General features: G+C 35.9%; 1 protein-coding gene across 1 annotated transcript; it reads left to right on the top strand.

The window, feature by feature from the left end:
* Positions 1 to 770: 770 nt before the first annotated feature.
* ARGFX (arginine-fifty homeobox) lies at positions 771 to 11,299 on the top strand. The gene is given in 4 exon segments (XM_007198417.1): positions 771 to 777; positions 9,791 to 9,939; positions 10,728 to 11,139; positions 11,142 to 11,299. Coding segments are annotated over 4 exon segments (726 nt in total).
* Positions 11,300 to 12,535: the final 1,236 nt, after the last annotated feature.

Below are 12,535 nucleotides of genomic sequence, written 5' to 3'. Positions count from 1 at the left end.
ACAAAACAATGTAAATCAACTATACTTCAATAAAATTTTTTAAAAAGAGGCAAAATACTAGACAAAAGTAACACAAAAGACTGAAGATGGAGAATTCACTGTTAAAAATTCAAAGAGCATTTTATTATTTGGAAGACATATAGAGAAACAGATTAATGTTTGAATTTTTAAAGGCAAGTATGTATGTGAAAAAATTAATGGTAATTAAATCTTGCATATAACTTACACACCATTGTGGGAGAGGGGGAGGGAATACAGTGCAACCATTCCAACAGAAGGCAGGAAAAGTGAAAAAAAGAAAAAACACAAACATAAAGATAAGGAAGTAGAAATCAGTCCTCATAGATTACTAATCATTATCGTATCAAACATAAGTGGATTTAATCCATGTTAAAATTCTCCAATTGGACTGCTGTTTTAAAGAGACAGACCTATAACTTTAAATAATGCAAGAGTAAAAGTAAAGAGGTGGTGGTATCAAAAGGACACAGGAGCCAGCATAAAGGGTTGGTCAAAGGTAGGGAGTTTGAGTATAAAGAGAATAATGACTCTATTTCTAGCAACAGTTATTTAGTCTCTAAGCATATTTTTATTGAATAAATAAATGATTGAATGAATGAAGGGTGTGACATTAGGGGTGTGTCTGGGTGGTGCAAGGGTCTGATGGTATCAAAAATTATGTTTAAATACAGGGTGTTTCACCATGAGGGCACACTGAAGGAACTGCATTTCCAGAGAGACACATCAATAGGGCTTGAAAATGGGCAGTCATGACAGGTAAGCAGGGGGAGGGGAGGGATAGAAGGGGAGGGCTCCAGAATGTGGGGTTTAAGTGGTCAAAAAGGATTTAAAAGACCAAAGGAGCAAGATTAAGGATGCAGATCACTCAGCTCCATCCCCATTGGAGGGAGGTGACAGAGGGTTGTAAATTGAGGACAGAGGGTTATAAATTTAGAACAGAGGGAAGGTCTGATTGCCTTATGAAAGTCAGGGAGTAAATGTGAGACTCCTTATTACTGAAGGTTGTTGTCTGCTTTGCAGAGCTCCCATACTTTCCCGGTTTGTGCTAGCCTGGACTTCTTTGAAAATCCTCATTAGGCTATTCATCATTAGAAGCTCCATCAGAGCAGCAGTTTTTGTGTGTTTTGTTCACTGCAGAATCACCAGACAGAGATAAGCACTGGCTGTAGAAGGCAGGCAATAAATACTTGCTGAGTAAGTGCAGTACCCCTGGTGGCAATTCTGTCTTGTGCTTTCCATAGCCCTGATCTGGGAAAATACCCAAGTTCAGATGAAACCTATGCTTCTTTGTTTAATATGCCAGTTTTAGCTGTAGACCCTCAAATGCCCCTCCTGAGGAAGTGGGCAGGGGCTTAGATTTGCACACAGGAGTTAGTAAGACCTGATTCCCAGTTAAGCTACTCTAGCTACCCAGACTTTAAGAACTTAACTTCCCTTCATTTATAAGAGGATGCTAACAATTGTACTTCTCCCCATGTGTTTGTTGAGAATTAAATGAATCACGTATATGAAGCACTTAGGTGTCTAACACATGGAAAACATCTCCAAATATTATTATTATTATTACTATTATTATATTTAACCAGATATTTACTATTTCTGTGCCTCTTCATTCCTAAAGTTCCAATTTTCCCTTTAGCATGAAGAACTTTCTTTAACATTTCTATAGAACAGGACTAATGGCCACAGATCTCATAGTTTCTCTTAATCTGAGAATGTCATCATTTCACCTTCATTCTTTTTTTTTTAATTTTTTAATTTAATTTTATTTTTTTATACAGCAGGTTCTAATTAGTTATCTATTTTATACATATTAGTGTATACATGTCAATCCCAATCTCCCAATTCATCCCACAACCATCTATATTCATCAGTGATATTGGTCTGTTATTTTCTTTTTTTGTAGTATCTTTGTCTAGCTTTGGTATCAGGGTGATTGTGGCCTCATAGAATGAGTTGGGAGTGTTCCTTCCTCTGAAATTTTTTGGAAGAGTTTCAGAAGGATGGGTGTTAACTCTTCTCTAAATGTTTGATAGAATTCACCTGTGAAGCCATCTGGTCCTGGACTTTTGTTTGCCGGAAGATTTTTAATCACAGTTTCATTACTTGTGATTGGTCTGTTCATATTTTCTATTTCTTCCTGTTTCAGTCTTGGAAGGTTATACCTTTCTAAGAATTTGTCCATTCCTTCCAGGTTGTCCATTTTATTGGCACAGTTGCTTGTAGTAGTCTCTTAGGATGCTTTGTATTTCTGCAGTGTCCGTTGTAACTTCTCCTTTTTCATTTCTAATTTTATTGATTTGAGTCCTCTCCCTCTTTCTCTTGATGATTCTGGCTAAATGTTTATCAATTTTGTTTACCTTCTCAAAGAACCAGATTTTAGTTTTATTGATCTTTGCTATTTTCTTTGTTTCTATTTCATTTATTTCTGCTCTGATCTTTATGCTTTCTTTCTTTCTACTAACTTTGGGTTTTGTTTGTTCTTCTTTCTCTAGTTCCTTTAGGTGTAAGGTTAGATTGTTTATTTGAGATTTTTCTTGTTTCGTGAGGTAGGCTTGAATTGCAATAAACTTCCCTCTTAGAACTGCTTTTGCTGCATCCCACAGGTTTTGGATCGTCGTGTTTTCATTGTAATTTTTCTCTAGGTATTTTTTTGATTTTCTCTTTGATTTCTTCAGTGGTCTCTTGGTTGTTTAGTAACATATTGCTTAGCCTCCATGTGTTTGTGTTTTTTACATTTTTCTGCCTATAATTTATTTCTAATCTCAAAGCTTTGTGGTCGGAAAAGATGCTTGATATCATTTCAATTTTCTTAAATTTACCAAGGCTTGATTTGTGACCCAAGATGTGATCTCTCCTAGAGAATGTTCCATGTGCACTTGAGAAGAAAGTGTAATCTGCTGTTTTTGGATGGAATGTCCTATAAATATCGATTAAATCTATCTGTTCTATTGTGTCATTTAAAGCTTGTGTTTCCTTATTAATTTTCTGTCTGGAGGATCTGTCCATTGGTGTAAGTGAGGTGTTAAAGTCTCCCACTATTATTGTGTTACTGTCGATTTCCTCTTTTATAGCTGTTAGCAGTTGCCTTATGTATTGAGGTGCTCCTATGTTGGGTGCATATATATTTATAATTGTTATATCTTCTTCTTGGATTGATCCCTTGATCATTATGTAGTGTCCTTCCTTGTCTCTTGTAACATCCTTTATTTTAAAGTCTATTTTATCTGATATGAGTATTGTTACTCCAGCTTTCTTTTGATTTCCATTTGCATGAATATCTTTTCCCATCCCCTCACTTTCAGTCTGTATGTGTCCCTAGGTCTGAAGTGGGTCTCTTGTAGACAGCATATATATGGGTCTTGTTTTTTTATCCATTCAGCGAGCCTGTGTCTATTGGTTGGAGCATTTAATCCATTCACGTTTAAGGTAATTATCGATATGTATGTTCCTATTACCATTTTCTTCATTGTTATGGGTTTGTTTTTGAGGGTCCTTTTCTTCTCTTGTGTTTCCCACCTAGAGAAGTTCCTTTAGCATTTGTTGTAGAGCTGGTTTGGTGGTGCTGAATTCTCTTAGCTTTTGCTTGTCTGTAAAGCTTTTGATTTCTCCCTTGAATCTGAATGAGATCCTTGCTGGGTAGAGTAATCTTGGTTGTAGGTTCTTCCCTTTCATCACTTTAAATATATCATGCCACTCCCTTCTGGCTTGTAGAGTTTCTGCTGAGAAATCAGCTGTTAACCTTATGGGAGTTCCCTTGTATGTTATATGTCGTTTTGCCCTTGTTGCTTTCAATAATTTTTCTCTGTCTTTAATTTTTGTCAATTTGATTACTATGTGTCTTGGCATGTTTCTCGTTGGGTTTATCCTGTATGGGACTCTGCACTTCCTAGACTTGGGTGGCTATTTCCTTTCCCATGTTAGGGAAGTTTTCGACCATAATCTCTTCAAATATTTTCTCGGGTCCTTTCTCTCTCTCTTCTCCTTCTGGGACCCATATAATGTGAATGTTGTTGCATTTAATGTTGTGCCAGAGGTCTCTTAGGCTGTCTACATTTCTTTTCATTCTTTTTTCTTTATTCTGTTTCGTGGCAGTGAATTACACCATTCTGTCTTCCAGATCACTTATCCTTTCTTCTGCCTCAGTTATTCTGCTATTGATTCCTTCTAGTGTATTTTTCATTTCAGTTATTGTATTGTTCATCTCTGTTTGTTTGTTCTTTAATTCTTTTAGGTGTTTGTTCATTAATTCTTCTAGGTCTTTGTTAAACATTTCTTGCATCTTCTCGATCTTTGCCTCCATTCTTTTTCAAAGGTCCTGGATCATCTTCACTATCATTATTCTGAATTCTTTTTGGGGAAGGTTTCCTATCTCCAGTTCATTTTGTTGTTTTTCTTGGGTTTTATCTTGTTTCTTCATCTGGTACATAGCCCTCTGTCTTTTCATCTTGTCTATCTTTCTGTGAATGTCTTTCTCATTGTTTTGGTGCAAATTCTTTATTAAAGGGATAATGAGTCTTTTCTCTTTCATTTCCATAACAAAAGTTCTCAACTCTGATGCAATTTATTTTATCCATTTAAGGTTTTTTTTTCCTTTATTATTTCAATATAAACTTTTAAAAATTAGCTATCGAATATATCTGGAATTGCTTTTGAATTTTGTCAGCTAGAGTGTAATTTAATTTCTTGTACACTAATGGCCACTTCTATTCCTACTAACTAGAAATACCATCTTTCCATATCTGCTAGTGTTTGTTTGTTTGTTTGTTTTTCTATATTCTATTCTAGTGCTATGTTAGCCTTTTTTTAAACTAATACTTCAGCATTCCATATGTTACCAATTTTTTTTTTTTTTTTTTTTCTCATATGTTACCAATTTAGAGTATGTTTTGTTAGCTGGCAGTCCAGCCTATTCTGTTTTCTTTTTAAAAAATTTCTCAGATATCTTTAGATAATTTCTCTTCCCAATATTTTTAAAATACAAAATTGCACTCTTTAATTAAGGCTTTTAATTTATATTTGGCCATCTCAGAGTAGTTGTAACATTAGGTTGGTCAGTGTAAATAACTATGGCTCCCTATTGGATAGATACACCATCTTTACAGCCAAAGGTTAACACATACAAAGCAAAAAAGGCAACAGTTACTGCAGCTTAGGCCTTGTGACCAATTACACATGATTTAAAATTACTTCCCATCCACATTACTTGTCCACCATTTAACTTGTCCACCATTTAATGGATTATTGCAACCAAAGCATTACACATGTGAAACAATCACTAATGGGCAAAAATACGAAACCTGTAATATTTTGTATTGTAAATACACTCATGCACGAGCAAGCAAGGGATTTGCAGTGAGAATCTACAGCTGCAGAAGCCTGAAAATGATTTACAAAAATTGTTAAATCATTAAAATATTGTTTGAAAATATATACTTCTTGTTGCAGACTCCCACTGTACATACAACTATAAACACTGTTCCCTGTGTAAACAATATAGGAAATGTATAACCAGACGTGAAAAGTCTGGACATTTCCTTCAAACAGATAGTAAAGGCAAAGTCTTTCTTTTTTTTTTTAAGTTCTGATGCCCCATTTTTTTTAATTTTTAATTTTTTATGAAATTTTTAAAGGTTACACTCCATTTACAGTTATTACAACATTGTCTATAGTCCCCATGTTGTATAATACATTTTTGTAGCCTATCTTACACCCAATAGTTTGTACCTCCCACTCCCTCACCCTTATAATACCCTTCCCCCTGCACTGGTAACCACTAGTTTGTTCTCTATATCTGTGAGTCTGCTTCTTTTTTGTTATATTCTCTAGTTTGTTGTATTTTTTAGATTCCACATATAAGTGATATCATACAGCATTTGTCTTTCTCTGTCTGACTCCATTTAGTATGGTAATCTTTAGTTGCATTCATGTTGCTGCAAATGGCATTGTTTCATTATTTTTTATGGCTGAGTAGTATTCCATTGTATATATGTACCACATCTTCTTTATCCATTCATCTGTTGATGGACACTTAGGTTGCTTCCATATATTGGCAATTGTAAATAATGCTGCTATGGACATTGTGGTGCATGTGTCATAGCAGTCCCTTTTTATGCTTGATGAAACTGAGGTGAAGAGTTTAAACTGTTCATGATCACATTCCTAGAAAAGTACAGTTGATAAGTAAAATTTCTACTATTAAACATAAATGATTCAGAGATTACTGAATCTCCACTCTACTTCTAGCCACTTATCTTAACAAACATAGTTCCTGCTCATAACAGTTCCATCTCAGGGTGAATCCCTCTCCTTTTGGAAAAAATAATTGCTGAAGATTACATTTTATTTACTTATTTCAACTTTTTTTATATAGGAAATTTTAAATATAAACAAAAAAAGAGGGGAGTTCCCCAGTGGTCTAGTGGTTAGGATTCAGTGCTTTCACTGCTGTGGCCCAGGTTCAGTCCCTGGTAGGGGAACTGAGATCCCACAAGCCTCATGGAGTGGCCAAAAAACAAAAAAAACAAAACCACAACAGAATAGTATAATTTCATGGGTCTATCATTCAATCTTAGCAAGTATACATCTCATTTAGCATAGTGTTTTTAATGTTCATTCATGTTGTATAAAATGCATCAGTAATCCATTACTTTTATTGCTGAATGGTATTGCATTGTATGAATACAAAAAGTTGGTGTATTCATTCAATAAGGAGATTTAGATTGTTACCAACTAGGCAATAATGAACAATGTTGCTATGAATAGTTGGGTATACATCTTTGCATAGATAAATGTTCTTATTCCCTTGGGTAGATTCCTAGGAAGAAATTGCCAGATGGTTTTTCAAAGTGGCTATATCATTTAACAGTCCCACCTGTAATTTCCAATTGCTGTATGAAAGTTCCAATTTCTCCACACTCTTCCACATCTTCATTTATATATCTTCTTTGGTGGAAAGCTTACTCAAATCTATGAATTAGGTTTAAAGGATTTTTAATTGGAATATATGCCTTCTTATTTTTGAGATACAAGAGTTTATTATATATTCCAGATGCAAATCCTTTCAGATATATGATGTTTTCCTTCTGCCTGAAGGATGATCTTTAACATATCCTATAGTTCAGGTCTGCTGGTAATGGATTATTTCAACTTTTGTATGTCTAAAAGCATCTTTTCACAAATAACTTTTCTCAGAATGGTCTGGTGAACTTTCTAGTGTATACCTGTTGATGTTTGGGGGGGGTTCTCATCTTCTTAAGCCCTGATGATTCCCTGCTGTCTTCCTTCTGCATCTTTGTGCACAGATAAGTGGGAAGCCACAGACAATCAGCAGCTCCAAGATCCATTTGATAAACACAAGAAAGGAGGTGCCAGAACAGTCTGGTTCTTACACCAAGATATAGGCATAAATCTTCGAGGCAAAAAATTGTTATAGCCTTACTAAAAGGGATAATATTACAAATAAACACAGAAGCAAGCTGATAATAATTTAAGAGTATGTAAAAAGGTAAATACGTACACAAAGGTTAGTCTTTTTCTTCTTTTTTATCACCTGTGAGCTTTTTATCTAATTTACTTTTATATGTTGTGTTTAATACACAAATAGATAATAAATTTAAAGCCTTTACCTTTATTTTTAATACATAATTAAATCAGACATTGTGTATATCATATAGGATTTAACATCTTAACTTGTAACATCTTTCTGCTAAACAGACAATATACAGTCCAATGAGATAGTTACATTCTTTTTTAATTTAATTTTTATTTTATTTTGGCCTCATCGTGGCGCATGCAGGATCTTAGTTCCCTGACCAGGGATTGAACCCACGCTGTGCCACCTACAGTGGAAGTGCGGAGTCTCAACCACTGGACCACAAGGGAAGTCCCAACATTCTTTGGTTCATATCAAGACTTTGAAATCCAGTGAATAATTTACACTTACCAGCATATCTCAATCTAAATGCTAAATTTTCATCAGAAATACTTACTCTGCATTTAGAGTTCATAAAATTTACAGGTGAAAGAGTAGATTCACATATGCAAGTTGTTCTAAGCATATTAAAAAGCTTCCCAATAACTGGATTGAATACCAGTGTTTAAAGTTAAATTAATTAAAATTCAATAAAATTAAAAATTCAGTACTTGGTGGAACTAGTCACATTTTTGTGTTTGATAGCCATGTTGGGTAGTGGCTACTATACTATACAGAAGAGCTCTAGAGAGTAATTGGGTGGCTGGGGAACAAAGATGGTTTCAAATTTGTACTATTTCCATACATGACTTAAAACAAATACGTGAATAAAAAATTATCTTGTTTTAAAGCAATATGGTAACTAGTAAGTTGTAGAGATCGCAAATGCACCCCTACAGGATGAATGTGGGGGCAAAAGAGTTATCTTAATATTATATAAGTTTCTTGTAACTTAAAACAAAATTCCTAGTAACAGCATTTCATAAACATATTCCAAAAGTGCTGTATCACAAAAAACTTATTTCAAAGTAAAGATTACATGTCTGGTAAAACTACACTATTTAATTAAAACAATAGGACAGACTTCCCTGGCTGTCCAGTGGTTAAGACTCCGTGCTTCCACTGCAGGGGGCAAGGGTTTGACCCCTGGTCGGGGAACTAAGATCCCGAGTGCTGCGTGGCATGGCCAAAAAAAAAAAAAAAAAAAAGAAGAGGATCAGAGTGTTGATGAAGATATGGCTATTTAAGGTAAATGCAAACAGTTTGAATAGAATACTTTTGTAAAATGTGAGTAGAAAAAAATCAATAATTATAAATTAATATTTTATATATTTGATTTCAAATACATATGAACTTCAAAAATAAATTAGATACTATAAGTTTAGGAATATGTACATTTAAATATGTGATTATATTAAATATATTTGTAAAAGTTATTTCTGTGTATGTTCATAAGTGGCATTAGTTTTATAGTTTTGTTGATAGTGTTTATTCTTGTCTGATTTTAGTGTTGGTGTTAGGGACTTCAAATACAGAAGTGAGGCCCAAGTGAAAACTCTTCTTCCTTATACTGAAATGGGCATATGGCAGGAGAATTAGCACAACATTGCCTTGAATTCTATAACTTACTTGTTTTTTTAATGGTTATTAGTCCATTCAGTGTCTGCAGTTGTTTTTCAGCAAATTTTGGTAATTGTATTTTCTTAGAAAATTTCCTTTTTCTCTCCATTGCCATTTTTAAAAATATTCCATAATTTTTCAGTTGTCTCCACATATTTAGTTATGTCTCATTTCTTATGAACCTTTTCTCAGAGGAGCGAATAGAGCTTCAGAAATCTTGGAGAAGAAAAAACCCATTTTCTAGATGAGATAGACTAGGTTCCTGAATAAATAAATGAGAAGAGGAAACCCATTTTGAAGAGTGTGTTATATATTCAGGCGTGGGGACATGAGGTTTTTTTCCCAGTTTCTAAAAGAAACAAAATATGGAAAAGTAGACAAGGGTAACCACTGTCCACTGTCCTGAGGTTAGGCAGGGTAGACAGACTGGGTACAGAGAAAATTGAAGAGGTAACATTTCCTAGCAGGGACAAACTAAATTTCAGAAAACAGAGGACAGAGTGATGTTACACAGGGCTCAGCCTCCTAGAGTCAAGACCTGGGATCTTTATCTCCTAGATTCCAAGCCTGGTTGGGGGGAAGACATGGGAAATTCACAGTTGTGGTATTTTGGGGATTTGAGTGGGAAGGGGATTGTGTTAGTGTAACCACCTCCTCTCCATCTCTGCTCTACAGCAAAATGGAAGAAGCCTCACGAACGCACCTCATTCACACACACACAGCATGAAGAGTTGGAGGCTCTGTTTAGCTGCAACATGTTTCCAGATAAAAACCTCCAGTGAGAACTTGCTTTAAAACTCAACCTACCGGCGTCAACAGTAAAGGTCTGTCTGATCCTCTGAGGTGTGCTTTGAGCCCCCATCCAAATTACATTCTACTATTCAGCCTGGAAATTCCCTCTGTAACACAATAGTAGTAACACTTCATTTATTGAGTACCTACTGTGTGCTAGTACTGAGCTGGGCACATTGTATATGTTGGTTTTATTATCATCCAGTTTAAAAGATGAGGAAAAGTGAGTTTTGGGGCCAAGTGACTGGGTCACAGAGATAATACATAGTATAACTGGAATTAGAACTCCAGAGGTACGAAAGAGCTCAAATTAGAGAAATGACTCTCATTCAGACAGACTTCTTACTTAGGAAGTTCTCTAGCAAAACCCTGCAATCATTTATTCACAACATTACCAACAGACAAGTAACTCCTCCAACATCTGAGTCTGCTAAGGCCCCAAATTTTTGTTAGAATATTGCTCACTGAAGAGGCCTTCTAAAATAATCCTTGAAAATCCCTTAGTTCAAATTCTCCACCTCTCCCTACATCCCTGAACTTCCTTCTCTTCTCTAGAGTTTAGGACCCTTTCTCTGAACCCCCAACACAACCTCTGAGACATACCCTCCTTTTTTTTCTTTCTTTTTCCTCTGGGGTCCAGCCTTGATCCCTCATTGTTCCGACTGACTCCATTCATACCTACCTCTGCTCTCTCAGAACTCAGTATCATAGTGATCTGGAGAGGACATGAGGGTTATAACCTGACTTTTTTCATCCAGGAGAAGCCTCAAACTCCTTCTCCAGTAACAGATCATAATCTCCTCTCTTCCCCCACTCCCAGATTTGGTTCAGGAATCGGTGGTTCAAAAAGAGGAAGCAGCAGTGGCAACAAGAGCAGCAATCACTAAAGCCACCGAACCAGGTCCTTCCAGCCAAAAATGTGCCCACAGCATCAACCAGTCCTCATTCTTTTCTCCCTGCAGTTTCAGATTCCTATAGCTCCCACTCACCTCAGCCCTTAGACCCTTTCCATTGGGCAGGGTACTCTATAATCACTGAGATTGCTACAAGTGATGTCCAAATGCAAGATCCTCAGTTGGAGAGGCTAGTGGCCTCAGTTCCTGCTTTGTACTCTGATGCCTATGACATAGCACAAATCATGGAACTGTACAGTTTTCCTGATGAGGATGAGATAGCCAGCTCTTCTTTCCACTCTCTGTATCATTATCTCTCACCAACAAGGCCCAGTTAGAATAGAATTCCTCTCTTAGCCTCTTTGCTGATCCAGCTGTAGGTTTATCTCCCGGGCAAACCTGCTTCAGTATGACAAGCTGGAGCTTTGCAGCCTACAGTCTAAGAAACAGCCTGGAATTCCAGAACCCCTTCAGTATGGTACACTTTGTATGTCGCTGATCAAAGTACTAATAAATATCAGACAGTATTGAAAAAGGATCTTCTTGCATCTTGTACATGCTCTTTCCTTTGTCTGCTTTTAACTCAAATATCTGGCTCAGTGTTACTTTGATTTCCATGTAAAAACTAGGAGTTTCCCACAAGTATAGCTAGTACTACACAATCAGCCCCACAACTCTCCCTGGAGAGGCCTTCCTAGTCCCTTCGATGGACAATGAGACTCCAAAATTCCCTCTTCCCAAAACTATCTTTGACTTTTTAAAAGGTCAGTAGCGTTTAGGGGTCATCCACTTTTAATGGCAGCAGGTTTATAAACTTACATTGCCAACAAACTTTTAGAATGAGTTAAGCTAATTTTCCAGCTATATGATTAATGAACAAAATTAATGACACTTCTCAAAACCAATAATAGGGGATTCCCTGGTGGCGCAGTGGTTGAGAGTCTGCCTGCCGATGCAGGGGACACGGGTTCGAGCCCTGGTCTGGGAGGATCCCACATGCCGCGGAGCAACTAAGCCCGTGCGCCACAACTACTGAGCCTGCGCATCTGGAGCCATGCTCCGCAACAAGAGGCCACGACAGTGAGAGGCCCGCGCACCACGATGAAGAGTGGCCCCTGCTCGCCACAACTGGAGAAGGCCCTCACACAGAAATGAAGATCCAACACAGCCAAAAATAAATAAATAAATAAATTAATTTAAAAAAATAATAATAATAAACACATAATAAGATAAGTACCTCTCAATGAAAAATATAAAGTATCTAGGAATTAACTAAGAAAATTAAGACCTTTGTACAGAAAAGTTTAAAACTTAATAATGAACATTGGAAATGTTTTGAATAAAAGACACTTGAAGCCATAAAATAATCAATTTAACAGCGTTAAAATCATATAAAGCATGTTCTCCAAACACAATGGAATGAAAATAGAAATCAATAGTAGAAGAAAATTCAGGAAATTCACAAATATATGGATATTAAAAAGCACACTCCTAAATAACCAATAAAGAAGAAAGCAGAAGGAAAATTAGGAAATATGCGAAGATGAATGAAAACAAAAACACAATATACCAAAACTTATGGGATGAGGCTAAATCAGTGCTTAGAAAGAAATCTATAGCTGAAAAAGCCTATATTTAAAGAATAAGATCTCAAATCAACCTTTTTTTAAATAGGAGGGAAGCTGGCATAGTTATATTAATATCTATTAAATTAAACTTTAAGGCAAAACATTTT

Source organism: Balaenoptera acutorostrata, chromosome 4 (assembly GCF_949987535.1).
Source record: "Balaenoptera acutorostrata chromosome 4, mBalAcu1.1, whole genome shotgun sequence".
Taxonomy (NCBI): domain Eukaryota; kingdom Metazoa; phylum Chordata; class Mammalia; order Artiodactyla; family Balaenopteridae; genus Balaenoptera; species Balaenoptera acutorostrata.
This window is presented reverse-complemented; position numbering and strand designations above follow the sequence as displayed.